The 27,470-nt window shown below is 38.7% G+C and overlaps 6 protein-coding genes across 8 annotated transcripts; 4 read left to right on the top strand and 2 right to left on the bottom strand.

The window, feature by feature from the left end:
- Positions 1-5: 5 nt before the first annotated feature.
- On the bottom strand, positions 6-7,457 carry LOC104729208 (kinesin-like protein KIN-7D, mitochondrial). Of its 2 annotated transcripts, none has more exons than XM_087478770.1 (26): positions 7,212-7,457; positions 6,677-7,118; positions 6,472-6,569; positions 6,268-6,357; positions 6,075-6,127; positions 5,656-5,721; positions 5,523-5,576; positions 4,975-5,034; positions 4,743-4,821; positions 4,584-4,651; positions 4,407-4,463; positions 4,221-4,325; positions 3,913-4,017; positions 3,664-3,771; positions 3,431-3,562; positions 3,158-3,340; positions 2,693-2,842; positions 2,480-2,617; positions 2,285-2,404; positions 2,150-2,200; positions 1,996-2,043; positions 1,745-1,882; positions 873-1,583; positions 651-780; positions 453-548; positions 6-185 (listed from the first exon to the last, which is right to left on the bottom strand). In XM_087478770.1, exons 2-25 carry the CDS (start codon positions 7,021-7,023, stop codon positions 463-465), a joined length of 3,177 nt encoding a protein of 1,058 aa, XP_087334896.1. In that variant the 5' UTR covers positions 7,024-7,118; positions 7,212-7,457; the 3' UTR covers positions 6-185; positions 453-462. The 2 variants fall into 2 exon arrangements, with proteins under 2 accessions (XP_087334896.1, XP_087334897.1); XM_087478771.1 differs by having other exon boundaries at positions 6,677-7,108; positions 7,212-7,451.
- A 681-nt stretch (positions 7,458-8,138) lies between these two features.
- Positions 8,139-11,814, top strand: LOC104729207 (uncharacterized protein At4g04775). 2 transcript variants are annotated; one of them, XM_010448126.3, is made up of 4 exons: positions 8,139-8,343; positions 8,962-9,032; positions 11,065-11,297; positions 11,368-11,814. In XM_010448126.3, the coding sequence occupies exons 3-4, from the start codon at positions 11,065-11,067 to the stop codon at positions 11,678-11,680; spliced, it is 546 nt and encodes a 181-aa protein (XP_010446428.1). In that variant the 5' UTR covers positions 8,139-8,343; positions 8,962-9,032; the 3' UTR covers positions 11,681-11,814. The 2 variants fall into 2 exon arrangements, with proteins under 2 accessions (XP_010446428.1, XP_010446429.1); XM_010448127.3 differs by having other exon boundaries at positions 8,953-9,032.
- Positions 10,160-10,753, top strand: LOC147930070 (glutathione S-transferase T2-like). The gene has a single exon (XM_087478653.1). It carries the CDS (start codon positions 10,160-10,162, stop codon positions 10,751-10,753), a length of 594 nt encoding a protein of 197 aa, XP_087334779.1.
- A 4,125-nt stretch (positions 11,815-15,939) lies between the features above and the next one.
- On the top strand, positions 15,940-17,535 carry LOC104729206 (uncharacterized). The gene is made up of 3 exons (XM_010448124.3): positions 15,940-16,641; positions 16,949-17,167; positions 17,252-17,535. The coding sequence occupies exons 1-3, from the start codon at positions 16,045-16,047 to the stop codon at positions 17,318-17,320; spliced, it is 885 nt and encodes a 294-aa protein (XP_010446426.2). The 5' UTR covers positions 15,940-16,044; the 3' UTR covers positions 17,321-17,535.
- Positions 17,503-21,544, bottom strand: LOC104729205 (protein DETOXIFICATION 47, chloroplastic). Its single transcript, XM_010448122.3, has 12 exons — positions 20,751-21,544; positions 19,855-19,949; positions 19,650-19,758; positions 19,504-19,559; positions 19,362-19,417; positions 19,119-19,257; positions 18,815-19,021; positions 18,498-18,737; positions 18,335-18,412; positions 18,145-18,216; positions 17,984-18,046; positions 17,503-17,896 (listed from the first exon to the last, which is right to left on the bottom strand). The coding sequence occupies exons 1-12, from the start codon at positions 21,157-21,159 to the stop codon at positions 17,795-17,797; spliced, it is 1,626 nt and encodes a 541-aa protein (XP_010446424.1). The 5' UTR covers positions 21,160-21,544; the 3' UTR covers positions 17,503-17,794.
- A 1,234-nt stretch (positions 21,545-22,778) lies between these two features.
- On the top strand, positions 22,779-25,216 carry LOC147930069 (meiosis-specific protein ASY2-like). The gene is made up of 4 exons (XM_087478652.1): positions 22,779-23,583; positions 23,662-23,870; positions 23,954-24,412; positions 24,494-25,216. The coding sequence occupies exons 1-4, from the start codon at positions 22,779-22,781 to the stop codon at positions 25,214-25,216; spliced, it is 2,196 nt and encodes a 731-aa protein (XP_087334778.1).
- The last annotated feature ends 2,254 nt before the right edge of the window (positions 25,217-27,470 follow it).

Here is a 27,470-nt window from a genome sequence, read left to right as displayed (position 1 = left end):
GTATATGTTTTAATTTTTCCTTTTTTCCCATTTTAAATGATAAAAAATATATATAATATAAGCATAGACTGATGATATGACATAAATATTACATACAAAAGAGCCAAAAACTAATTAAAAAATCCCAGCCTGTTCTCTCCTCCAAATATTTATAGCAACAGGCTTCACCACCAGTTCTTGGAGACCTGCATAATCATGCACTTAATCAATATTTACACATAGTTTTATGACCAAAATAGCGTTCCACATGGTTGACTCTAATAAATCTAACCAACAATGAATCCAAAAAACTGAACCTTAAAAAGCTTAACAAAACCATACTGATACTTTTGAGTTTCTGATATACAATTGTGATAAACAATCTAAACTCAGGTTTTAGCTTCAATTTGGTTTCTACAGAAACCCAAAGTGGAATGTAGCATAACAGACGCATCCATTTGCAAAAAAGGTACCTTTGATTGGTTAAGACGGAAATGCAAAGAGCCGATCAGAAATTTTTGTGCGGCAAATTGGACATTCAGAGCAAGCAAGGGAACATGATTTACATACTGTAAAATGAAACAGAGATTAGAAATATTTATAGAAATCATCTTCACTTTTCTTATAAAAGAAGAGAAATGACGTTTCATGGAGATAAAGTTATGACTTACAGCAGAAATGACGGCAAGGGAGTAGAATTGCTGCAGTGGGAGATTCGAAACATACTTTACAAATGTGCGAGTTTGTGTCTCCATTCGCTTGCGATTTCATCTCTTTCTCCTTCATTTCTTGCATTCGTGCCTATCTCATTAATACAAAAATCATGTTAACTATATTTGAAAGAAAAGACTGTTTCACAGGTAAATGTAGAAAACTCATCTCATTTAATTTACCTTGAGACGAGCAACGAGTGGTTCCTCTTTTGGTGTCTCTTCGGTTTTAGCTACTACTACTACTTCAGGTTGTCTCGGTGCACTCGAGACTTGTCTCTCTTTCAGAACCGCATTACTTTGACTCTTCTCTAACTCTCTTGCAGGGTCAGTGACATTAGGTTCAGGTAATGCACCATTGTCTTTCTTCAACTTGGCAACAAGTACCCACATGTTTGCCAAATCGTTTTCTAAAGCTTCCTCTCTTCTCTTTGCCTCTTCTGCTTTTTTCCTGTATTCGTCTTCTATAAACTCTTTCTCTGCCAATGCAGACTCAAGAGCCACCTCTCGCTGTTTCCTTACTTGCAACTCCATTTTAAGATCTTCTGGGTCTAGATTCCATGAGTCAAACTCATCTCCACTTGACCTACTTGAAGAAATCCTTCCCTTTCTTCCTGACCTTGCCCCATCATTATACTTGCGATTTACTCCGTTCATGGGATTACGCGTCTGAGCCAAGTCTCTTGCAGCTGTTAATTCTTTTTCGAGCTTTGTGTTTTGTAGTGAGAGTTTTGTTACTTCACTAGCCAGATTTTTCAGCTCAACAGCAGCAGCAGAGGCTAACTCCTTAGCATATGAAGCTTCTTCAGCTAGTTTCTGATTTTGTACTCGTAACCCACTGTTCTCTTCCACGATTTGCACGTGTTCTAGCTTCAACTCTTCGTTCTCAATTTCCTAAATACAAAACATTAACATTCAAAAGAGATTTATGTTAGCATAAAGAGAGGATCAGATTTACAAATTACAAAAAACGCCTAAATCTATGTTACATATATTTATTGATCCGCAGAGGTTATTTACTGGGATCCTTGTAAGAACTGAAACTGTATGTTTACCTGCGATTGTATTTTCTTTTTAAGTTCGTCTGCATACTCTCCAGATACCGCTTTATCGGAACAAGATGGTGAGGATTTCTCATTCAAGCGTTGCTCTAGAAGATTCACCTTTTCATGTAGTTCTTTGTTCTCGGTACACTGCATTGTGGGAGAAAGTGTGGTAAGAAGCATTTTTTCGCAGACCAAGACGAGAATGGAGTAGAAAGAAGAGAATTGTGCACGACTTCAATACGAGAAAAAATGCTACCGACCTTTTTCTGTAGTTGTTCTTGAAGAATGCAATTATCAGCTGATTTGATCTGTGACAGAGGTAGAACCAAGTTTAAAAATATGGTAAGCAATCTTCCGATTTTGTTAATGTGTAGAAAACAAAGCGGTACTTTCAATAAAAGAATAACTTCTCACCTCCAGCTCAAAGCTCTTTTCATTGCACTGCGTCATCAGACTCATAACTTTCTGAAAACAACAAGTGAGCATGATATTTTAGCTGACTTTGAAAGGGTCAAACAACATGTTCTCGCAGTGAGTGAGATGTGATACCTGTTGCATCTCAACTAATGATGCGTTGGCAATTGAAGCTTCACCACTCTCAATTATGAGCTGTTCCAAGGCTCTCATTTGTCTTTGCTTTTCGTGAATCTCGCGTTCCAGACTCTGTATCTGCATGAAGTAATTATTACGTGAGTAAGCATAGGTTAACTGCGCCACTTCAGTTTGACAGTACTACTATATTACCTGAGTTTGTGAGTTTTCCGGATCATTTACGGACTGATCCACCAAACGTTTTAGTGTGCTCGAACTGAAAGCAATCTCACCAGCCAGCATCTTAACTTGTTCAACCAGAAGGTCGATTTCATCCGGCGTCATGACACCCTACAACCACAAGCCCACAACAATCAGATACCATTTTTCTAACAATCAACAGAAACTTTGGGGTAATTTACTCACTTGAGTAAACTCTGCACCCGGCGAGTTTTCGTCATTCAACTTGCTTGACGATCGCCTGTGGTTAAAACCTAAAGAAGCTTCTGATACAAGAGCCAAGGTTGAAGATGGAGATCCCAGATTATCATTTTCCAACAGTAGAGAATCGGATTTCTGAAAAGCAAAGACAATATTAGCCATTGTGTTTTGAAACAGCTTCTGAGATTTGGAAGCAACATGCAGCAGAAAAAGAAAAAAAAAAGGAACCGATGGATTTTCAATTACTTAGTCCAGACACGGGAGGATTTTACCAAACAACAGAAACTTATTTAGGTTAAAACATCAAAACCAGCTATTCCAAAAACGTCTTCTGTTGGGACATCTCCAAATGGATAAAATATCTAACCAAATGACTAAAACCGTTTACCTATTTGAAATAGCAAGAACTCATCAATTAGGTTGGACCACTGGTGTGAGCAGAAAACTTACATCATCTTTACCCTCAGAGAGACTGCGCTGGTGAGTGGGTATATCACCCAAATATCCAGGAATAGAATTCTTGGTAGAGACGAGTATGAGCTTGGTAAGCTTTTGGATTCTGCTCATTAGAGCTGCTTTGGCTTCTTCTTCTTCCTCCAATCTTGATTGCATTTTCACTTGACCTTCTTCTAACTGTTGTGATAAATGGATAGTTAATTAATTCACTGCCTTAGGAACACAGTAAGAATTATTCAGGATAAAGGTCTTGGGAGAGATCAGAACCTGTTGCTTTAAGCTCATTAACTCTTCATGACTGACACCAACAAGCATACCCCTTCTAAGCTGGTCAAGTTCTAGTTTGAGGGTTGCGATTTCTCTTTGATATTTCTTAATTAATGACTTTTCATCTATAATCTGCTTTTTAGAAATGAAAAAATAATAGATCAAGCAGAGGTCCAAGCTTATACACATGAGTAAAGTAAAGTACTTTATTATAAAACAGGTCAAAACATCACCTGATTGCGTGAAGCATATATTTCTATACTCTTTGCCCTGCTGGCAAACTTCAATGTATTATGAGTTTCCTCACTACTGCTTGACGCAGGAGTGATTGTACATATGAGCTACAAAAGGAAACAAAAAAACTCAATGAGTTTCGCTGTTGTTATGGTGGACCAGCATCAGCACAATGCTGTCAATATAAGCAAAACAAGCATGGTTAACCAGTATAGGGAAAAATTGCAACAAATACAGAAGGGTCTTACCGAGACATGCCCATGACCACTTAATGAAGATTGCAGAAGACGAGTTAGCTTAGAGTCACGATATGGAATATGAGTTGCCTTACCCTCACTTAGTTTCCCGATCACCTTCATAAATGAGACCATAAGAAATATATATATATATATATATATATATATATATATATATAAGTAAAACGCCCAACCATCTCAAAGGTTCAAGTGACTAAAGATGCTACCACCGACAAGCAAAAAGTACAATAAGGGCAACAGACTACTTATCAGAAAATTGAAAAATGGAAAGACAGCTCGGATAAAGAAAAGACACCTACAGTTCCAAGAGTTAGAAGACTCTTGTTGATGTATGAACCCTCCTTCCTCCTCAATCCAGTTGTTTCAGTTTTGGAACTCTCAGATCCAGCTAAGTCAATCAAATTCTAAACCAGAAAATATACAGTTAGGTCCCATCTTCAAAACTAAATTATCTTATACAATAACTAAAAGAAGGAATCCCTTACGAGTTGAGAAAAGATAACTCCATCGTATTCATCTCCAGTAGCACTACTTTCAACCATCTGCAAACAGATACAAATTTGACATCAAAACATGGATTGTAAATTGTAAGAGCAAAAAACATCATGCCGATACACTGAGAAGAGGCTACACATTACACTATCGGGAGCTTGAAAACGTACCAGTGTAAATATAGTGTGGCTTCTGCTGCTCAACAAATTGAAATTATTTGAACCAACATGACGATGTTCTACAATTGAAAACAGCAATGTTAAGTAGAGGCGGAACAGACAGAATTAATAAATTCAAAACATGTTTCAGGGGTTAAATTTTCTAATAACCTTCCCCAGCTGCAATAAATGATAGTGCATGGCCAGGAGACAATACAACTTCTTCCTTGATACCCTCAACATAAGTGCCCTAGAAAAGAAAAGAAAATTCAATATAAATCAATATCTTTTTTCAAATGATATCAGTTTCATATGTGATTCTAAGCTAATTCATTCACATTTATTCTGTTCAGAGCACAATGTGTGAGAGAGAGAAATGGAGAAAGCTAAGCATGAAGCAGACCTGGGAATCCTCTCTAACACGTAAATTTTGGCCCGTTGGATCCAGTAAATCATTTATCACCTGATACAAAGATGGTTATCAGATAAACTGCAGACAGCTGGAAACATAGAAGCACACATGTAAACCAAGCAGATCATGAGTAGTCAACCCAATTCTCTATATTGTTAAGCAATTTAGTTCTTAAAGATAAGGCAGAAGAACAAGAAAACATATTTCAATCGAAAACATCTACTTTTTCGGGCTTAGCAAGTATATATACCAAGAAGATCATGAGTAGTCAACCAATTCTCTATATTGTTAAGCATTTTAGTTCTTAAAGATAAGGCAGAAGAACAAGAAAACATATTTCAATCGAAAATATCTACTTTTCCGGGCTTAGCAAGTATATATACCAAGAAGATCATGAGTACTCAACCAATCCTCTATATTGTTAAGCATTTTAGTTCTCAAAGATAAGGCAGAAGAAAAAGAAAACATATCCCAATCCAAAATATCTACTTTTCAGGGTTTAGCAAGTAAATATATCAAGGATAAAACGTTCCACTTACCTCATTGTATATTTCAAGATATGAAACACGGAGCAGGAACTCCCTTCCTGGAGTCTGAAATATAAAAACGTAGCCCGATAAAAAAGTAGTGATAAGATGAGAAAAGATATGAACCCCATTAAAGACCACTTACATCCTGGATGATACTGAACACGTCTTTTATTGCTAGCGGTATGATACCAGGAGATTCTTGATCACCCTATGCATATTGCAAAAAGGAAACAATGGCAAAACAAAAAGAACATCAGACTTTTACTTGTTTGTACGGGAACTGAAAAGCCAATCTAAATGAAGACCTTCAAATTCCACTCATACGAGCATTTCCAACTCACATTAACCAATTAACCACCAGCTACAAATTATGGCATGTGGTCTTTGTATGGTATCTTTTGCTACCATGTAAATGTTTAGAGTAGCCCAAAATAACAAGCAGATACCATAGGGGAACCAAGTTGAAGAAGAGATCCCAATTCATAGTTCATAGCACATGTGTTTTGAAAAGAAAAACTAGAGAGAAAAGGTGTAAAAAGATTTGATTTTGAAAACCCTTACATGCATTGTATGCGTCTTTCCACTGCTAGTAACACCATAAGCAAAAACGGTTCCTGTCAAATTTACAACCCTGAGTAAGAAAAATATGTTGCAAGCAATACTACTCGTACACCAATTAGCCCCTAGAGGATATATTTCTATAAAAAAAAACACAAATTTGGTAAAAGTTGAAGTTTGCAGCAATGTTCCTTACCGTTAACACCTTCCATAGCTGCCTTGACTACTGGCCTTGCAGCTACATCATAAACGTCTATAGTAGTTGCTTGTGGTCCAAAAACTTTATCTGCCATCAAACACACAAATTTGGAAAAAAAAAACATTCACTCAGACTCAGACACTATATACATATATAATCAAATTAAAAACAATCAAAGCAATGAGGAGGTGAAGACAATACCGAATGCGTAAGCTGTGAGTGGATTATACTCGTGCCTGACCAATGTATCGCCATCAGGGTACCAAGCAACTTCATCTCCTCTTTGATACTCTCTATCACTGCAACCAAAATCACAAGCGTGAGTTTTAATAAATTGACTCCCAATCAATTGAATCTATAGGAAGAATAGATCTGGTCCATGGGCGAATCAGATCTAACAACATACCTCAATGGTCGAAAACGAACGGTTACGGAGATACTATCTCGCTCAGAGGTAATAGTCTCTTCCATAGGCTCACCGAGAAGCTCCTCAGAGGGGTAAGGTACAGGGGATCCGAATCCAAAGCTCCCGGAGCCGATTAGTCCCGAGTCGGAGAAGGTGCGGCTAGGCGTCATAGATCGGGAGCCGATTCCGGAGGCGGAGTTAAGTAATGAGGAAACAGAGGTAGAGGAAGAACGAGGAGGTGCGAGACGGTTGTTGTTGTTGTTGCTAAGATGAGAAGAAGAAGTAGAAGAAGAAGCGGGACTTGGTGGTCTACTACTGCTTCTAGTTCTTGATGACGATGAAGCCATCCACTAACCCTCGTGGAGGGGGGGGGGGGAAGTCAACTCGCTGCCAAAACCCGGCGACTCGGTCACAGAATCGGTGGGAATCAAACTAAACAAAACTTCCGAAGATGCAGAGAATGTGTCAGTGGGAGCTCACATGGCTGGAGACATTATAAGAAGAAGAATAAATCATTATTATTGTAAGTTGTAACCTCTCCTCTCTTCTTCTTCTCTTGTTCTCTCGTCCTCCTTTAGATTGGGAGATGGTAGAGAGAGATGGTGAGACCGTAAAGGAGAGAGATTGTTTCGTCTTCTTTAAGCGAAGTTGCTGTAGAGAGAGAGAAGATCGAATTCAGATTTTCTCTCTCCTGTGGGTGAAGAAACGAGGAGGCTGATGAGAGAGAAATTTCAGATTTTGAATTTTGTTTTGTTTTTATTTTCTGTGCCTTTCCAAATATACATACGCTATTCTTATTAATTTTATTATTAATTGTGGTAGTTGAAAATTATTTTTTTGGGGAGGAGAGAGGAGGACGACAAAAAACAAAAAGAAATGATTTTTTTTTATTTTTTAAACAAAAATAAATTAATGAAAAGTAGTTTCTACTGTATGCTGACGTGGTATTATTGAAGACCAGACCAGCACCGTGTTTAAAAAGGGAAGCGCGCACCGGTTTAGAAAGTTATTTTCGAAATTTTTTCAAGCTACGATACGAGCGGGAATTACAATGGCTGACCATATACAGTAATTTCCCCCCCTTTACCCTTCATTATAATTTTTACTAAGAAAGAGTTATTTTCATTTCAAACACAACATACAAAATGTGTCACATTAATACTATATAAGCAACCCCAAAAATAAGTAACGTATCTATAAGGCTAAAACTCCATTTGGAAATAGTCTCCTGTGCTTATGAAATTTTAAATTATATGAACGTTGCTTTTAATGTTCTTTATTATGATGAAGAGACAACTATTAGGGCACGTGCATCAGCATATAAATCAAGTGTCCTTCAGTAATTAATTCTCAAATTTAAATCGAAATTGACAATATAAGGAAGATACGTTCCTATAATTGGGACGTATTTTATCTCGTCCGTCCCCACACGTGTCCTATTGTTATTTGTTGTTGTTTTTTTGGTAGGGTGAAGCAAAAACAACCGAAGAGTCGAGATCATTTCTTTCTGTTCTTTCCTTTCTCTTCACTCTTTCTCTCTCAGACGGCGATTTGTTTGCTCCGGCCGATCTGAAATTTCATCTTAAAAATCTCCTCATGCAAAGGCCGATCTGCTCTTTCAATAGGTTTGTGTTCGAAGTTATCCGCCGGTTCTAAAATTGAAAGAGGTTTGTGTTCGAAATTCGATTTTGGTTTTTATGTAATCTCGATTTAGGGTTTTTTTGATGTATCATCGATTGAGGGTTTAGAGAAATTGTTTATGTGATTCGATTGGGATGCCCTCAATTCTCGATTTAGTGTGTTCGAATTTCGTTTTTGGTTTTTATGTAATCTCGATTTAGGGTTTTTTTGATCTATCGTCGATTGAGGGTTTAGAGAAATTGTTTATGTGATTCGATTGATTAGACATCAATTCTCGATTTAGTGTGTTTATGATTTATTGTCGATTTAGGGTTTAGGGAAATTGTGTGTTGGATTCGATAGATTACACATCAATTCTCGAATTAGGACATAAATTGTTTATGTGTTTGTTTGTCTGTGTATCTTCTCTCTGTTTTTTGTTTCGATTTAGGGTGTAATGTTACGTTATGGGGTTCGTTAGTTAAGTGTGTCATTTTTGGTTCGAATTTGGTGTTTGGGTTATCTTTATGGGTTTAGCTAGTTGAGTGTCTGAGTTTGTGACTTTGTCTCTTAAGATTGTTGTTAGTTTGTTTCGAGTATGTGGATTCTTTTATGTTAAACCGTTTATAACCTTCCAATTGTTTGTTGTTCATGAGTTTCATCAGCGTCACTTGAAGAAAGAAGAAACTAAACGGGTAATCACTGAAGAAGTATAACAACAAGCATCCATTAAGAGGTAAATAATCTATTCCTTTAGCTTTTAAAATTTCAATTTATTGTTGTTTGGTGGACTCGTTTGTGTATGCTTTGGTTGTTGTATAGTGGGTCTTTGTAGTGGTCTCATTAATTTGATTTGGTGAACAAGTTAATATGACTGGTATCTTGAGCATTAAGTGAGGATGTAAACTGTTTGGTAGTTAATGATTGATGTTTGTTTAAAGTGAGCGAATATTGGTGGTGATGATCTTTGTTAAAACGCAATGATTATTGGAAAACTAACATATATCAAACCAGAAATGTAAGACTAACTTAGTTTTAAAAATGTAAAGCTTTTCAAAAAACATCTACACTTAACTTATAACTTACTAAATATTTTATAACTTACTAAATGGGATACAAAATATTGCTTTTCAAATATTTTATAACTTTTTTTGAAACCATCTCCTCTATGAATTTAATGGGAAACTATATTGCTTTGTACTTGTATAAGTTGTAATAAATTGTGATTAGACTTAGGTAGTTGAAGGTTTGGTGATAATGAATGGTTACTTATTGCTTTTCACCTTTTAAACACCAAACTAGCCTTCAATCTTTCTCCTATCTCTCTTCTTTGGTGCACCAACAACATATCCGTCGTATTCAATCTTTCTTCTATCAATTTTTCTCCTATCTCTGTTCTTTGTTGCACCAACAACATATCCGTCGTATTCAATCTTTCTTCTATCTATCTTCTTTCTCCTATCTCTCTTCTTCAATCTTTCTTCTATCTATCTTCTTTCTCCATCGTATTCTATCTCTTTTCCTCTTCTTCCTATGAGTTCTCACAATACATTCAGTCAGACCTCTTCTAGTTATTTAGAGCTTCTCAACAGTCAAGGAGAGTTTCTTAACCAAGATGGTGCTTATGAAATACCTCCTTGGAGCTCTCAACAATCCCAGGATGAACCTCTTTCTCAAGATACACCGGCTAAGAAGGATAGGAAGAAATAGCATCCGGCTGACGATGAAACTCTTATCAGTGCATGGCTGAACACTTCAAAGGATCCGGTGATTGCAAATCAACAAAAGGGAGGGAGCTTTTGGCAAAGGGTTAACAAATACTACGCAGAAACTCCTCACGCCATAGCCAAAGGTGAAAACGAGATGAACATAAACTGTAAGCAGAGGTGGTTTAGGATCAACGAGTTCACTAACAAGTTCTGCGGGGCTTACGCAGCTGTACAGAGACTAAATAGCAATGGACACTCTGAGAACGATGTGTTGAAGATGGCTCACGACATCTACTTCTCTGAATATAAGATGAAGTTTACAATGGAGCATTGCTGGTGTTTGTTAAGGTTTGAGCAGAAGTGGCTGAACCTTAATAATATTAACAACCCTTCACCTTCAGTGAGAGCGAAGAGGAAACCCGCTGGTGCTTCACAATCCGAGTCATGTTCACAATCCGAGGCAGCTTCACAATCCGAGTCAAACCACACTGCACAAGATTTTGAGATAAGGCCTGAAGGTGTCAAGGCTGCAAAGGCGAAGAGGAACACTACCCAAGAGAAGAGGAACACTGCCCAGGGGAAGGCTCTAGTTGAATACAAGAGCATGTGGGATGTTAAGAAGGTGGAAATGGCTGAAAAAGAGAAGCTACAGAAGCTTGCTATACTAGACACACTACTTGCCAAACCAGAGCCACTTAGTGAAGCTGATCAACTTATCAAGGATAAGATAGTGGCTCAGTATTTCTGAGATTGATGTATTTAGTATGATTTGGTAGTATCTAAGTTCAACTCGGCTTAATATTTGACTTATTATGTGTGTAATGTTATGTGTGTTCTTGTTTCATCAACTCGGCTTAATATTACTCTTTTTATGTGTGTAATGTTATGTGTGTTCTTCTTAATTTTAATATTACTCTTTTTATGTGTGTAATGTCATCGAACAATCTTACTCTTTTTATGTGTAACTCGGCTTAATATTACTCTTTTTATGTGTGTTCTTTTCTTCTACTTTTTATGATTGATCAATTAATCTACTGTCATTATGTTTTTATGCTTCAGATGGGCCAAGACTATAGCTACTCTCAGCCTGATTCCTCAGATCAATATGATAGATACTCTGAGGACACGCATGACAGGGAAATAGAAGCTTTGATTCGGATGGATGAGGCTGAGAGTAGCTTCGTCATTGCTGCGGAGGCTCAATACCCTCCTCAACCTGAGGTTGAGTTCGGATTCCCCAAGCTGTGCTACTGTGGTGGTCAGCCGCTGTTAGCCACAAGCTACAACAGAAGGTATGTAAGATTTCGTAAATAGATATTGTCATATGTTTTGTTAAGTTTTAATTAAAGCTTGTTATTGCAGGTTCTACACTTGTGCTAATGTTGACGATGGAGAGATGCATATCCACAAGTGGTGGGATGAAGCTGTCATGGAGGAGATGAGAGAGATGGGCAGACAATGTGAAGTGTTGTCTCAGAAGGTAGATAACCTTACATTAGCGAGTGACTATGAGTCACACATGAATAATGAAACGGAGCTGAAAATAGTCGGGTTGGAAAAGGAAGTGTTTGAGCTAGGGAAGACCAGGAATAGGTTTAGAAATGGTTATGAATTGTTGGTTTTGGTAGTAATAGTAGGTCTAGTATCCTGTTTGGTCAATCGTCTTTCTTTGTAAAGTGTTGTTTGTAAGCTTTTGGTTTTGGTAAGTATCACGGATCAATGTAGACCTTTTGGTCGTTTCTGGTATCACAGATCAATGTATAACTTTTGGTTGTTTGTTGTATCACGGATCAACTGTTGGTTTTGGTAGTTTGTGGTATCACGGTGAGATTTAAGACTTTGGCAGTCACTGAAGAAGTATCACGGATCCCTCTACACTTCGTATATATATGCTTCTCAATAACTAAAGCTCATCGTAACACTTCTCTTCTCAATAAGATCAAACAAACACTTCTATTCTCAACAATACCAAACAAACGAAACAATACCAAACAAACATCTACACTCTTTTTTTTTACTTGCTTTCTTTCTCAATAAGATCACCACTTCTACACTCTTTTTTTTTTAAATGGCATCTTCATCATACCATTATCACTACCAAAGAGATGGTATGGATGATGAGTTTGATGCTTACTTTGATAATTATCCTGAAAATTCTAATCTCATTCAAGAACCAATAGAGCCAAAGAAACGGATTTTTATCCCAAGAGACCGCGAAGAAGGCCACAATAATCTCTGGAATGATTATTTCAGTGATACTCCAACATATCCGGACTATTTATTCCGCCGACGGTTTCGCATGCACAGACCATTGTTCATGCGTATTGTGCAACGTCTCTCTACAGAAGTCGAATATTTCCGTCAATCCCAGGATGCAACCGGTCGGGCTAGTCTGTCACCAATACAAAAATGTACTGCAGAAATTCGCCAATTGGCATATGGTACTTCATCCGACCAAGTTGACGAGTATGTACGAATTGGTTTACCGCCGCGATATGGTACTTCATCCGACGGAAATGTTTGCACGAGTTTACCGCCGCGATAATCCAGTTGTTTGGCGATGAATACTTAAGACGTCCCAGACCCGACGACCTAGAAAGACTACTCTATGAAAATGAAAAACGTGGATTTCCCGGGATGGTTGGGAGCATTGACTGTATGCACTGGGAGTGGAAGAATTGTCCAACAGCTTGGAAAGGGATGTATTCACGATCAACCGGAAAACCAACAATCGTGTTGGAGGCAGTAGCTTCGTACGACCTCTGGATATGGCATGCTTTTTTTGGAGCTCCAGGTACTATGAACGATCTTAATATTCTAGATCGTTCAAATGTATTTGATGACATTCTTAACGGTAAAGCTCTGGAGGTCAACTACTTTGTCAACGGAAGAGAGTACAATTTGGCGTACTATCTCACCGATGGTATTTATCCCAAATGGGCAACTTTTATACAATCTATCCGGCTCCCACAAGGTATCAAAAATTCTATCTTCTCTAAAAAACAAGAATCTGTGCGGAAAGATGTTGAGCGTGCCTTTGGAGTCTTGCAAGCTAGATTCGCCGTTATTAAAAATCCATCTCGTTTATGGGATAAGTACAAAATAGCAAATGTTATGAGAGCATGCATAATACTCCATAATATGATTATCGAGGATGAAAGAGAAACATACAGTTACCGAAACATTGTTTCTGAATTTCAACACGGAGAAGATGTCGATCAAACATATACCGTCGGTGCCGCCAGTTTGGGTTCCAATATGAGCACTACAATTACTCGTCTTACAGAAATTCGGGATAAAAAAGTCCATGAACGGTTAAAAAAAGATTTGATTGAGCATATTTGGACTAACTTTGGACATCTTCCAGATAATGAAGATTAATTAAAAAAAATCTATAAATTTAATAAAATGTATGTTTTTATCTTTGATGTTTGTATGGTTTATGTTTTTTATCTTTCATGTTTTAATTGTATTTTTTGTTTTTTTCAAGTTTTTGTAAGTTTGTAATTTTCTTATGTTTTTAATGTCAATGTTATATGTTTTATTTAAATTAAAACTTTAATATGTTTTTATAGATTTATTTAAATAATTAATTTTTTTAATTAAAAATACTATGAAGGACCACACCCTGAAAGACACCCTGAAGGACACCAATGCTAAACAAAACTTAAGAAACTCTCAAAATATAAATAAAATAATTGAAGGACAAAAATTAAGGGACAATGGATGCACATGCCCTGAAGGACACCAATGCTAAACAAAACTTAAGAAACTCTCAAAATATAAATAAAATAATTGAAGGACAAAAATTGAGGGACAATGGATGCACGTGCCCTTATGTTGCATCTACAAATGACTACTCGATTTCATAACTTATACTAACTTCTTTTTTTTTTTTAAAAAGAACTTATATAACTTGTTAAGTACAGTAATTGTTATCATTATTTATAATTTGAACGTTGCTTTTGATTCAGAGAAGCCTTTGATATCAAAGAAAAATTTGCAAAGATCAAACCATCAATGTGTGTTAAGGAGTTGCAACTTATCAAAAATTATTGTATATATGGAGTGGAGTTACCAGCACGTATATATATATATATCTGGTAAGCTTTATTCGTTCATCGTCATGATATAAAATGTCCCGAGTTGGACATATAATATTGCTATATTGGAAGGTGATAAACAATCGTATTAAAGCAAAACGAGAATAAAATACGTTTTAAACGTAGTACACGAGAACACACGTTAGTCATGTAGATGCGTTTTTGTGTGTAAGTCGGAGTATACGATTTATGTGATACAAATTTGTACAATATACGTTATGTAACAACAATACATTTTTCCTTTTGGAATTATACTACTATTAACATTGGATGCGACAGAATCATACACGGAGATTGATCTCACTTGATAGAGTTCCGGTTCTGCCTTTACCGCGAGACATTGCATTCTATATTACGTTAAGTAGTATTTAATTTCTTGAAAATAACAAAATAAATAAATATATTATTAGCCTGAGTCACGCGCATCAGATAAGAGTGGAGACACGCGCGAGAATAATTGGACGGTGAGGAACCGGAGGATTATATAGATTTAGCCATCCATCATCCACCCACCCAACCCATGTGATCGCTGCTCCTTTCTCCTGATAACCGCTTTACACGTAGACGCTAATTGGGGCTACTACTGTAATTTCACACTGTTGACGACAACGAGTTAGCAAGGGTAATTATGTATATTCGAATATTTGTACCACTAGGTGTATTTAAATTCGTTTACAATAATCAGCAACTAGGACATAAATTGGTATATTAATTATTATTTTGATTTAACGCTAAATTGAATTTTTATGTTTTTGATTTGACATCTAATGCTAATTGATATACCAACAACAAACATCCTTTAAAAAAAATTAGAATTGAGTACGATGCATAACGTTTAACTTGTATGATCCAAAAAAAAAAAAAACCAAATTGTTTCCTTTCATTTTCAAAGTAATTAACATTAAATCGAGTATTCATTCATTTGAGGATCGACATATGTAGTGCTTAAGCATTATCATGTGGAATCTTGTGTTTCCTTAAATAATAGTAGTAATAATTACTATTTTTAACAATAATTTTTGAACAACAACGTCAATTATTGGAATTCGTCTTAGCCTCTTGGGGGGAACACGTAAATTTGGATAATGCTTCTCATTCAAACCAAAATATTCGACATGTTTTCTAAAAAAATAAAAAAAAATCTATCAATTTCCCTTCTTTTTTTTCCTACTGTAAGGTCCAGAGATCTGTACACATCTCACTCACATTTTATTGTATTTTATCAGCAGCACACACACATTTTTGTTTAGTAATTTTGTAAGTTATATACAACAGAAAAAAATGATTGAATGAATTACCAGAATGCGATAAAATACAGAGTGCCTGCTTCTCGAAGCTAAACTAGTCATAGCTTTCACTTCTTCTTTTTTCTTTTTTTCTCAGCTTGAGTGAGTTCACAGCTGGCTCACGTGCATGCTTTTCCTTTCTCACGTCACGTGCCATGTGGTGTGATCTTTAAATTCCCCTTGACATGTCGAGTAACAAAATACGTGGTGTAAGTAAAAATCACTAGCTTTAACATACCTGAAATGGAAATTACTTTAGGCTATTAAAATGATAAATCTATCAAACATTAAAGTTTATTTAAAAACTCGTAATCAATCTCTCTGATTTGTGTCGGTCCGTACCGATTTTTTTTTTTTACAGTAATTTGTTTTTTGCAGAAAAGCGTGTGGCCAAAAAAGGTAGAGAATGACATTGTTTACCCCAAAAAAAAAAAAGAAAGAGAATATCATTTTAAAATGGGTCATAGTTGGGCCTATTTTTGGCCCATTAAACAACGACCCTAAACAAACCGTATGATGATGTCGCTTACTAGTTAATAACAGTTACGGTCTTCTTAATTGTGAAATAATCACATTTTTAAAGGGTTTTATAATTAAAAGCCAAAGCCCAAAGTTTTAGTTTGTTGGTGGTGGTGGTGGTGGTGGTGGCAATGGAGAGAGTGACAGCAACATCGTCTTCTTCATCGACTCACCTTATCCACAATATTCTCCGACATCCCAAACCACCACCGTCTTCGGTCTATCTCTTCCTTAGACCCTTTTGCTTCTCCGCTTCAATCTCTCAGTCCAACAAGCCTCGCCTTCAATCATTCTCCTCAAAGTCTCTTCCTTCTTCTTCTTCTACCTCACTCGTTGCGAAATCTTTCTCTTCCATCGATGAACCAGATCTCCAAGAAGACGAAGAGAGCGAGGATGAAGAAGATTACAGCGCTCAAGAATACGAGTACGAAGAAGGAGAAGAAGATGAGCTGGACAGTGGAGTGGTCTCCTCCGTGAGAGGAATTGAAGATTCGGAATCGGAGATGGTGGGTTTAGAAGAAGATAAGGAAGAGAAAACAGAGAAGATGAAGAAGAAGAAGGCTCGAGGGTCGGGTTTGAAGTTGTCGATAAAGGAGAAGAAGGAATTGGCTTCTTACGCTCATAGTTTGGGTGATAAGCTGAAATGTCAACTCGTAGGCAAATCTGGTGTTACTGATTCAGTCGTTTTCTCCTTCCTCGAGACTCTCGAGAAGAACGAGCTCTTAAAGGTACCAACTTTATAAGACTCTGTTCTCTGTGATAACGTTTTGTGTTCAATCTTTAGGCCTAATGAGTTTAGTTGGAAGTCAAGTTAGGGATTTAGGGCAGAGGAACTGTAACCTTGTGGTAATTGTGTTTATCTTTGGGGGTATGAAATTAGATGAAAGTGAAATGATTCTTCTACCTGGTTAGGGATTTTAGAGTAATTGGAATCTTGATTTTTTGTTGTTGTTTGATTGATCTATGAAAAGGAACATAGGGAACATCTGAGTCTTACTTGAGTGAGTTTCTTGTTAATTCTTATACGACAAACAGGTGAAAATACGCAAGACATCACCCGATGAGCTAGAGGATGCGGTTCAGCATTTGGAGGAAGCGACTGGTTCGGTAGCAGTAGGGCAAATCGGGAGGACTGTGATATTGTATCGGCCTAGTCCAACCAAAATGAAAGCAGAGGAGAAGAAGAAGGAATTTGAGAGAATGTCAATTAGTAGAAAGCAGAAATACACATACACTAGACCCACTAAACCCTTTGTAAGTAGCCCCGAATAAAACCTTTGTATAACTCTTATATAGTTTTGAATTTTAAGATCATTCAATCTTTTGGTTATATTGCAGAGAAGAGAGTATTCAGAGAGACCTGATGGACGTGGACGCAGAGGCGGAAGTAGAGTTTCAACGGCTTGAAGTTTTCTACCTGGTTTGTTTGTTATCATCTCAACGCTAGTAATGTATTTTCATTTTGTTCAAGAACACAACAATCACACTGGTCTGTAACTGTAAGCCAAATCAAATCATCTCTTGTTGGGAAGCTTTAACGATGTTGTGAGCAAGAAATGCCGATCAGTGTCGTTGAAGGAACAAGACAATTTTGAGTAAACATTTTATTACGTTGAAACAAACGTGATTACAGTTATTTTATATTTCCCTGATTGAATTAACGACTCTTAAATATTATTTGTATATTATGCTTTAAAGTTACATAGCTCTGACCTAAAAAATGTTGACAAAAATCGTAGAATCTAGACATCATTCTAGAGCCTCAGAGCTCGGATGTTAATTACTTTTTTTTGTTGTTGCTTGATATATCATAATTAGCCATTTATTTGGCATACTCTTAGATATAGTTAGCAACAACTCAGGCACAAACCATACTGAGACTTAAATGGATTTGATCTTCTCCGCCGTATATGGACTTAGCTCATCTGAATTAAGTATGCCTCCAGGTGAAAGAAGCCGCTGTAGATACAGACCAAACCGACCCTGCAATGTTAAGCATATTTTTTGTTAAAAGGGCAGATTTTGACGAAGAGAAAATCTCTGATAACATTATGTATACAAAATCTTTACCCATTGAAACCCGACGAGAACGAACCAGCAGCCGATTAAACCATAGCCACTTCGTGTCACGAACTGTGTCATTATCAACAACAATAGTAACAAAAAGTCAATTTAGGGTTGCTCAAATTAATAATCTTCACTAGGGTTTATGAAAAGGCTCATTAAAGTACCATTAGTGTGAGACAGCCAAGAACGAAGCTTGAACTCATTACCGAACTGACGAATTTGAGATCACGTCCCGCCTGGTAAACAATAAACAATGTACTTTAATGCTATAAACAAGATTAGATAAGTCTAAAGATTTATTCAGTTGCTTGCTTCTCAATAAACCATGAATTCGAATAAGAGCTTGTAATTTACCAGCAATGTGCCCTCGAGGGATACAGTCATAGGCAATGCAGACAATGCCATGAAGAAAGGTATAAGCAATCTATGCATCTGGCAACAGACCAAGGATCAGATTAGACCAATATAGAATCAAAAAGATATGAAACATATGTTGATTTGAAACACAAAAACAAACCTCGGTTATGATGACTTTATCATGTGTGTAGACCCCAGGAAACAAACCTGGAACCACTGTTCCGATACCTCCCAAGACTAATCCAAGCGTGACTCCAATAATCAGTAGGGACTTAAGCAATGTTCTAGCCTTGGGAAGGTTACGGTTCACACCATATAACATCTCTGGCATAAATGACTGAGCCGTTTGAGAGAGTGGCTCACCCCATACATTGCACATTCTGTACGTTTGAGCCATCACCTAGAAAAAACAGATGTATAAATACTCAACATCGACATCTGAGGCGTAAAAAGATCTCTGCTTTGTAAAGTACGTACCTGATGAGCTGCTAAAACGTGAGTTCCCATGGAAGTAGCACAGTAAATGATGAAGGAGTAGAAAGCAATCTTGGAGAATATGGAGATAAATACAGGTGCAGCGAGTGCAGAGATCTTCCAAAGTTCTTGCGGTGAAGGGATTGCAAAAGAGTAAGCATTGTATCCTTCTTTGTTCAGAGAATCCATCATCATAAAAGCGGAAACAATCTATAACCATAACACACAAACACATTAATTAATCTGTAATGAAATGTCATATGCATCTTTATTTGCATTGTAAATGTTTTGGGCTTCTTTATATTACCTGAGAAGCAGTTGTTGCCCAAGCAGCTCCGGCGATACCTTGTCCAAGAAACAAGCATAGGATTGTATCTCCAAGACCGTTAATGATCGTTGCTGCAGCTAATGCCTTAAGAGGTCCCCATGAGTTCTTCATTCCAAGACTGAGACAGATTCTCACATCAAATTTAGTAATAAAGAAGCGAAAAATCGTGAAAGAACATCAAACGATTCAAGCTAATGAATAAGAAGGAAAGTGTTAAGAAACCTTGCGCTTTGAGCAACCAATCCAACAAGGATAAATGGCCACGCTAAGCCTCGAATCTGTGAGACAGAGAGGTTATATAGTTAAAGAGAGAGATCATTCATCAGAAGAATTTGAAACAGAGAATGATCAAAAGAACAAGAACCTGAATATATGTATTAGCTGCAGGTACAATCTCAATGTTCTTCCCTCTTGTAAAAGCTGCAAAAAGCCATGACAAAAGTCTAAATACATTTCACACTGAAAATATTAGGGAAGCATGCTTTTTTAGAAAAAAAAGAGAAGTTTTACCAGTAACAGCCCAAGGTCCGAATAATTTAGTGAGCAAAAGCATCATTAGTCCACAAACTAATCCAATAAAGAGCATGACAGAGATTTGATGTTGTGCTTCTTTCTTGTCCTGCAAGAAAAAAAAAATAACATGTGAGATGTTTCCTTCCACATAAGAAACAAAAGAAGAAGAAGACAAAGTTGGAAGAGTAAAAAAGTAAAGAACCTGTTTGGCAAGAGAAGTAGCGACCATATTGGATGTAGCCACGGAGAGGAACATGAAGACGTAACTCATGTGGTCGCATAGTACTGTTCCCGGTCCTATTTAATTAAACCGGTAATTTTCTCAGAGATCGATCGTATAAAAAATACACTATAATTACCGTAATTCTCACCAAAAATCAAAAATGAAATTATTTTTATCACTGAATTATGTTATTAGTCTTGACTCTTGAATATTCAAATTTGTATAAATCAAATGCATAATATTCCCTCCGTTCTAATTTAGTTGTCGTTCTAGGATTTAATTTTTGTTTCATATTAGTTGTCGTTTTAGATTTTCAATGCAGATGTTTGATGAATATTTTAATCTTATCCCTGCTGTTTTAAAGTTTCAACCAAGGAAAAAATTATAAAATATATTAATGAAGACAAAACATAAAATTTAATAGTTTCCTTAATTTGTGTGCAAAATCCTTAAACGACAGTTAAACTAAAACGGAGGGAGTAATTAAATAGACGGTCTTTAACCTTTTTAAGAGTTATTACCCAAGAAAATACAAAATGTTGATAGATGGTAAACCGACACAAATGACAAAACTAATGATTAGCTGGAAAAAGATGAATGATAGATGGGACACACTTTACCTAATTTCTTAATCTGTTATGAAAACTATTATTGGTCCACATGGTTTCAGAAAACAAGTGTAATAGATTGATTCTAAAGAGAGATTAAGAAGGTCCACATGGGTTCCCAAAATCTGTGTAATAGATTTATGAACAGAGCAAACAGTCTAGGACTCCAAATGTTGCAGCTTTATTACTATTTGGGGACCAGTCCGGTTCAAAATTGGCTATTTAACCGGAAAATATAACAAACAAAGACTAAAAAGGAAAGCGTACCAAGAGCAGCGAGTTCGATGGAGCTTCCTTGGCCGATGACGACGGTGTCGATGAGACTCATCAACGGTCCGCAAATCCACATCCCCATCGCCGGACCTGTGAACTTCACGATCTCTTTCATCTGTTCCCATATGCTCTCTTTCACCAGATCCCCTCTCTGCTTCTCCTCCTCTTCTTCTTCTTCGACTTCCCGATCAATTCCGACGCAGTTCACTCGCTCTAATATGATCCTCCGTCGAGTCAACACCACCGGATTCCCCTGAAAACTCGGAGTTGCGGTGATCGCAACGAGTTTTCTCCGAGTTAGCACCGGTTCAGGGATCAACGTTTGGTGGGAGTTAACCGGAATTGTTCTTGGTTTGGTAAAGAGAGGAGAGAAAAGAGTCAATCTTTGGGATTTGATTAGCATTTTTGGTTGATCTGGTTCAGAGACAAATCGGGGAATCTGATGATCACACCGCTGTCAAGTTTTTTTTTTTTCTTTTGCTTTCTTCTTTTGTTTTGGTTTTTGGCGCCTCGAGATTTGTATACTGAAACAGAACCCAACCCAAACTATCTACTATATACTAGTCTGTTTACCACGTGCTACTCTCCTAATATTACTCTTCTGCGAAATTACAATTTATAAAAAAGTACCCATCGAAAGAAATTATCAAAAGAAAAGAAAACCCATAGTCTGTAATCATGTTTACGCTCAAATTAAACAATACAAGTCTTCTCATAGTCTTTGATTTGGTCAATTAAAAGACTTGTATATCGTTATATAGTTAAGAGACTTTGAAATGACTTTGTATTGTTGATTTTTTAGTGTGAATATTGTAATTAAAGACTATGCTGTGTTGTTTATTTATTTATTTTTGGTTTTAGTCAATGGTGTTGTTTTCTGATTTATTCATTTAAAAGAAAGAAATGTAAAATATGATTCTATCAGATTAGTAAACAAGTTTCTCTCGAGCTTGACTTCAATGTGATGGCTAAAATATAATTTTACACATGTGATATATGATGATGTCGTACTCATTTTAGTTTGAATATCTCATATGTGAATAGACTATAGTTTTCACAAAAAGATTGGCTTCATTTAATTTTTTTCTTTTTGCAGTGGGATCACAAAGAAAAGTATGTGACATTTCCGATTTTCCACGCGATTTCTTGTCAATTTCTAGGTAATGTTCATGGCCATATACAACAAAAATGAAAATTATAAAGAAGTGTAGAAACTAGGTTTCCACAATGAATTTGTTTATGGAGGGGAACAAATTCAATAGAGCTATCTCTCTAGAAAATAGATCTAAGCCTTGAAATTAGGAGTAAAGAAGAAGAGCTTGAAAGAACTAGGGTTTGTTGTAAAGAGCAAAAAGAGAACTCGGTTATTGTATTAGATTCTGAATGATTTACAATGGAGAAGTCTCCCTTATTTATACATGTTCAGAGATCTCATAATATATTAACTTTCCTTAACAGACGAAGTGAAATATGGAAAACTGCCCTATTGCTTGAGTCGGCCGCCGCACCGAAGTGGATGTCGGTTCCTTCTTCTCCAAGACTATTCTTTATCCGAACTGATTCCCGAAAACCTAATCGATCCCTTAACCGGATTCCCGGTTAGATAATCAATTAACATTTCTGGTTTAGCTCGGTATGATGGGGGTGCTAAATCCCGCACCAACAATTAGTCCCCCCCCCAGTTCAGTATATTCGAGATTTAATTCGAATATTTTGAACTATGGAAAGAAAATATCCGATCTAATCCATAAAGTTTTAATTGATTTTATTCAGATCCCCGAATCATCTCACCGCATTCTGTCCAGGCGACACGTGTCGTTTCCGTCACATCCGCTAGCTCGGAATTCGAAGAGTCGCGTAGGTCATCATTACTTTTTCGTAGGGTTGCCGCCCATTCGGCTCTATAAATACGCTTCTACTCTCCTCATTTCTTATTTTTCGCCAACAGCAACAGGTAATTTGCTCCGATCTCTCTTCCGTTTCATTTCGTTATTTTTCTTCCACACTCTCCGAACTCAAGATATGGCGAGCACCTCGGAACCTGCCTCTTCGCCAGAAAGCGAACAATTAATTCGTCGTACTTCCCGACAAAGAACGCTCAACCCTGATCGCTCCACGCAGATCGGGGAATCAAGTAGATCGGCCTCCGAAGTCCCGCGAAATTTGGTCCGCTGTACAGCAGGAGCCTCTTCTTCGCAGGTGGACCCAACCTTGCCGTCATCAGTTCGTCACGAGGAAGAAGATCGGTTCGTACCTTTAGGATTTTCGATCGAGGATATCGACCCTTTGTTTGACCACACAGGACGGATTGGAGGCGAAAAGAGTGTGAGTTCGACCACAACTGTGAACGAAATGCTAAATTCGTGTGGCTTGTTCAATAGCAACGTCACAATTCTGATTCCTCGAGACGACCAACGCCCCTGGAGCCCCCCGGAAGGGTATGTATGCTTGTATGAGGGTTACTTTACCGAGTGTCGCCTCCTATTCCCAATCCCGGAGTTGATTTCAATTTATGCTCAAAGACGGATGATAGCGATCTCGCAGTTCGTACCCGGAGCTATTTGTAACTTCATGGCTGCCTTGACCGTGGCAGCCGAAGTCGGAGTCGAGCTTAAAGTTCAAGCTTTCGAACAGCTATCAAATTTCAAGCTCTCGAAGAGTCCGAATCGCTGGGAAGTGAACATGAAACCGGCTCATAACTTCCTCGTCGGCAAACGAGTGAATAAATTCAAGAAGTATATGAATCAATACTTCTTCGTCCGCGTCGACCAGTATTCATTTGTTAACCCGTTGGGTTTTTACCGGAGAGTGTGGAATGAAAATCCTGGTAGATTTACATTTCTATTATTTCAATTGACTTCGGCACTGCTGACACATTTTAACTTTTTCGTGTCTCTGCTTCCAGATCGTCCGTTCTGTGCAACGCGCCTAGCTCCGAACTATATTCTTGTTAGAGACGCTTTGTTAACCGGGAACAATCGTCGGTGGGACTTTATTACCCGTATCCGTGTCGAAACAGCAATGGGCAAAGCTAGAACGAATTTTCCAAGTTTCGCCAGTTCGCTAGGACGACCTGCCGGATGCCGTGTCATGAAATCAAAAGATGTTCAGATCGTTCGCCGAGAAACTCAAGCTGCCAAGAGGCCGAGATCGGTCCATCCCAGGGTTTAACCGAAGTAGATCCTACCCCAGATCAGACCGTCACCGACCCTACTCAAGCTCCCGGAGAAGATATCGAGCCATCAAGTGTTGCAGAGGAAGAAAATCTTCCTTTGGCGTTAGAGAACGCCGATCCACCGAACCAAGAACAAGACGTTCCCCAGCTTGAAGCTGGATCTAGAAGGAGGAAGAGGAAAACGAACAAAGACAAACAAATCAATGTCGAGCCAGCCACCGATGCGCATCCGTTACCGAGCCGCAAACGTTCGGCCGATGAAGCCGGACTGGAGTCCGCCGATCGATTTCGCCTTGAAAGAAAAGATGGCAAGACGAATCACTTCGCCTATAATTACTTCGGCAATTATCCCTTGGTGACCAATCGCAAGGCTTCAGGCGAACTTTTCCGGGCTCTGAAGATTTCCAACCGAATTCTTCCGTCAGCTGACGAACTGGAATTCAAGCAAGCATTCCTTGACGTCGCTGAATCGCACTTAATGGTTCGTCTTACTATCAACTCTTATTAAAGTTTCATTTGTCCAATTACGCTTCAGACTGACACATATTCGTTGGATCTGCAGACTGCCGCCAAGATGAATACGCTGGTTCAAAAATACGATAGGCGGGTCAAAACCAGCAAGGGGTCCGATCTCGAACTCGAGAAGGTGACAGAGTGCGCAAAAGAGATCCAAGCCGCTAGCAGGGCGAAGGACGAGAGGATCAAGGAACTCGAGGCGCTTATTGCAGAAAAAGATGGCATCTTTGCCAATACCGATCTGAAGGTTAACGAACTGAACTCCCGAGCGCTTACTCTGGAGGAAGAGAAAGCCGACCTGCAAGAGGCATGCGAAGGGCTGAAAGTTCAGCTCAAATTCGAAGTTAAGAGACTTCGGAAAGATCGTTGGGATAAGGTGGAGCGAACAGCGAAGAAAGCGCAAAACCGATTAGACAAGGTCAAGGCCTATCTAGTTGAGCAGGCGAAAGTTCGCCCTCTAGAAGACCTGCTGAACCAAGCCACCGGAGTACAGGGAGCTGTACGATATCTGATTGAGAATGGGGCTGTCATTCCTGAGGAGCGAATAAGGGAGATCGACGAGAAAAAGGCCGAAGCCGAGAAGACTGTCACTGCGATCGATGTCCTTGAGCTGAATGAAAATGACTTTACCATGTCCCCGGACCAGCTCGGTTATGGATTTCCTCCCCCAGCGACCGATGAAACGACGGTTCCAGAATCCGTTGAGCATCCCTTCGGCTCAAACGCCGGGAGTTTTCAAGCAGATCTATCCGGTGACGTGAACGTTTAAAATTATGTTTTTCTTTGTTTTGCTTTCGCTTCAGATTTTATTTAAGTATGGGTTTGAATACCCTTGTAGAACATTGCCGACTCGTTCGGCCCACTCTTCTTTTGGAACTTATTTGTCAAGATTGTTTCCTTTTTGTTGAAAAAGAAAATTGACAATTTCGAGAAAGATGCACACTTTCCAATTCGGCATGGAAAGTTCCCAATTTTCCTAAATAGTTTACCTCCCAAGACGTGTATAAATCTAACCAATGCTGCCTGCGGATTAAACATCCAAGAAATCTTTTCAACCAAAGACAATGTCGAGCTCGATTAGCAGCGTCGAGTCCCCGTTGGTTGGCAACGATGTGCCAACGTTCTCGAATGCCGAAGCTATCGAAAGAGGGATGGCGTACTTCCCGAACATCAGAGCGCCCTGGATGTTGATGTCCCGCGTTAGACCAGAAGAGAGACGCGAGCTGATCGATTTTCTTCATGAGGTGGAGGATCGCCATGCGGAATATTCCAATCGTCTTGCCGCATCAGAACAATCACAGCGAGATCTGCTACTCAAACTTGAGATGCTGGAATCTCACCCAAAGGATTGGATTAAGAATGGGTTTGGCAAGATAGCTGATTTGCTGCCATGTCTTGTTGCATACTGCAACGAATGCCGAAGTGAATCAGATCGGAAGCCAGTGCACATGGATCCCGCCTTAATTGGCGACTTCATTCCGGGCAATGTTAAACCGTTTTACATTAGCCGGCGCGCAACCGATGCCGAACTTGCCGAGGCGGACGCCTTTTTCCGTCAGGTAAGCGATCGAAAATTGTCTTCCTCGTACTAACCCGTTGGTTGATTTTGCGTATGCAGATCGAGGGTTCACACCAAGAACTGACTCAAGATCTTCAGTACTTTCATATGAAGAGAGGCAGAATCGATCGACGCTTGAGGACTCTGCAATCCGAAATTGTTTTGCTCAAGGCAAAAAAGAAAAGGACTACAGATCTGCTTAACGAGTCTGAACAGAAAGCCAGAGTGTTGGAGACTCGTTCGGAGGATTGGGAAAAGACTGGGTTGCAATTGCTATGGCCAATGCCGAAACGACTCAAGTCGAGCATTCGTGAGATCGCTGCGAACGGCGCACCAGTTCGGAATTAAGATGTTTTATTTAATCATTTAATAATACCTAGCTGCAACGTAACGGACGAGCTTGAATTTCGCTTGGAATAAAATTTTATAATAAGAGATTTGCTTTAATCATTGTTTTACTATCTGAAAAATGTGTCAGAGGCGAGACGTCTCCCGGCTTACAACTGACAATTTTTATTAATTGATGGTAGAAAACATCAATTCGGGACAAAGTGTTAATAAAGTGTGTTTAATCGGAGAGCGAGATACTGGGCTCGGCTTATCTCCTTTGCTTTAGCTCGGATGCCGGACTGCGAAAATATCCTCTGGGTTCGGCTAACCGTTCCGTCCGAACTAAAGTTTGGGTGCAAAATAAATACTCTGGGTTCGGCTTACCCCAAAACAAAAAGCGGGTGCGGAATAAATACTCTGGGTCCGGCTTATCCCTACGTAGGAAGGTCAGGGGCGACTCTGGGTTCGGCTTATCATGAAAATAGTGGGTCTTTATGCGAGCTGATCACCTAGCCAGGGTGTCAACGAGGGGTGAACTTTGTACGAGCTAATAGATGCTTAGTCCGGTTCGGGCTAAGGTATACCTATGAAGAACACCCCCCATTAAATGCGTCGCGCGGTATTTGAGAATTCCTCTCGGGAAAACGCGAAAATCACGCTTCACTTTGATTGGTGGGTTTAGCGGCGGTTACTTCCCATAATCCTGTATAAATAGGATTGAGGGTTGGGGAGATCATTCTAACCACTTCCATTATTTGCGAGAATCACTGAGAGAAAAGAGATGGTGACTACTCGATCAGCGTGGCTAAGACAAGCTCGGGAGAGGCTTGCCGCTTCGGCAAGCAGTCCGAGACGAACTGAAACTTCAGAGAGCTCCTCCGCCCACGAGAGCGCGGAGACGTTCCGAGTTTGCGCTCCTGTCCCGTACGTTGACATGACGGGTGCAGAAGGGAGTCCTGTGTGTCAGGAACTTCGAAGATATCAAGCTCGCCGCTATAGGCTGGGGGCTCATCTTATGGCAAGACGCCGAAGATTGGCCGAGATCTGTCGGCTTTATCGTTTGGACGGGACCATTCGGGTCCTGAACGAACTAATCTCCAATGGTTTCTACTTGGAGAAGTGGCGTATGACCGGG

This window comes from Camelina sativa, chromosome 12, assembly GCF_030686135.1.
Source record: "Camelina sativa cultivar CO46 ecotype springtype chromosome 12, ASM3068613v1".
Lineage (NCBI taxonomy): Eukaryota > Viridiplantae > Streptophyta > Magnoliopsida > Brassicales > Brassicaceae > Camelina > Camelina sativa.
The sequence above is the reverse complement of the archived record's forward strand: the minus strand, read 5'-3'. Positions and strand labels throughout refer to the sequence as shown.

Coding starts and splice junctions, on each gene's coding strand:
- LOC104729208 (XM_087478770.1), bottom strand. CDS start 7,023: ATGGCTTCATCGTCATCAAGAACTAGAAGCAGTAGTAGACCACCAAGT. Junction 5,035..5,522: donor ATCTTGAAATATACAATGAG/GTAAGTGGAACG, acceptor TCTTTGTATCAG/GTGATAAATGATTTACTGGA. Junction 4,464..4,583: donor GCCACACTATATTTACACTG/GTACGTTTTCAA, acceptor ATCTGTTTGCAG/ATGGTTGAAAGTAGTGCTAC.
- LOC147930070 (XM_087478653.1), top strand. CDS start 10,160: ATGAACATAAACTGTAAGCAGAGGTGGTTTAGGATCAACGAGTTCACT.
- LOC104729207 (XM_010448126.3), top strand. CDS start 11,065: ATGGGCCAAGACTATAGCTACTCTCAGCCTGATTCCTCAGATCAATAT. Junction 11,298..11,367: donor GCCACAAGCTACAACAGAAG/GTATGTAAGATT, acceptor TTGTTATTGCAG/GTTCTACACTTGTGCTAATG.
- LOC104729206 (XM_010448124.3), top strand. CDS start 16,045: ATGGAGAGAGTGACAGCAACATCGTCTTCTTCATCGACTCACCTTATC. Junction 16,642..16,948: donor AGAAGAACGAGCTCTTAAAG/GTACCAACTTTA, acceptor TACGACAAACAG/GTGAAAATACGCAAGACATC. Junction 17,168..17,251: donor CTAGACCCACTAAACCCTTT/GTAAGTAGCCCC, acceptor GTTATATTGCAG/AGAAGAGAGTATTCAGAGAG.
- LOC104729205 (XM_010448122.3), bottom strand. CDS start 21,159: ATGCTAATCAAATCCCAAAGATTGACTCTTTTCTCTCCTCTCTTTACC. Junction 19,759..19,854: donor CTACTTCTCTTGCCAAACAG/GTTCTTTACTTT, acceptor TTTTTCTTGCAG/GACAAGAAAGAAGCACAACA. Junction 18,217..18,334: donor CCCTCGAGGGCACATTGCTG/GTAAATTACAAG, acceptor ATTGTTTACCAG/GCGGGACGTGATCTCAAATT.
- LOC147930069 (XM_087478652.1), top strand. CDS start 22,779: ATGGCGAGCACCTCGGAACCTGCCTCTTCGCCAGAAAGCGAACAATTA. Junction 23,871..23,953: donor AATCAAAAGATGTTCAGATC/GTTCGCCGAGAA, acceptor ACCCCAGATCAG/ACCGTCACCGACCCTACTCA. Junction 24,413..24,493: donor TCGCTGAATCGCACTTAATG/GTTCGTCTTACT, acceptor TTGGATCTGCAG/ACTGCCGCCAAGATGAATAC.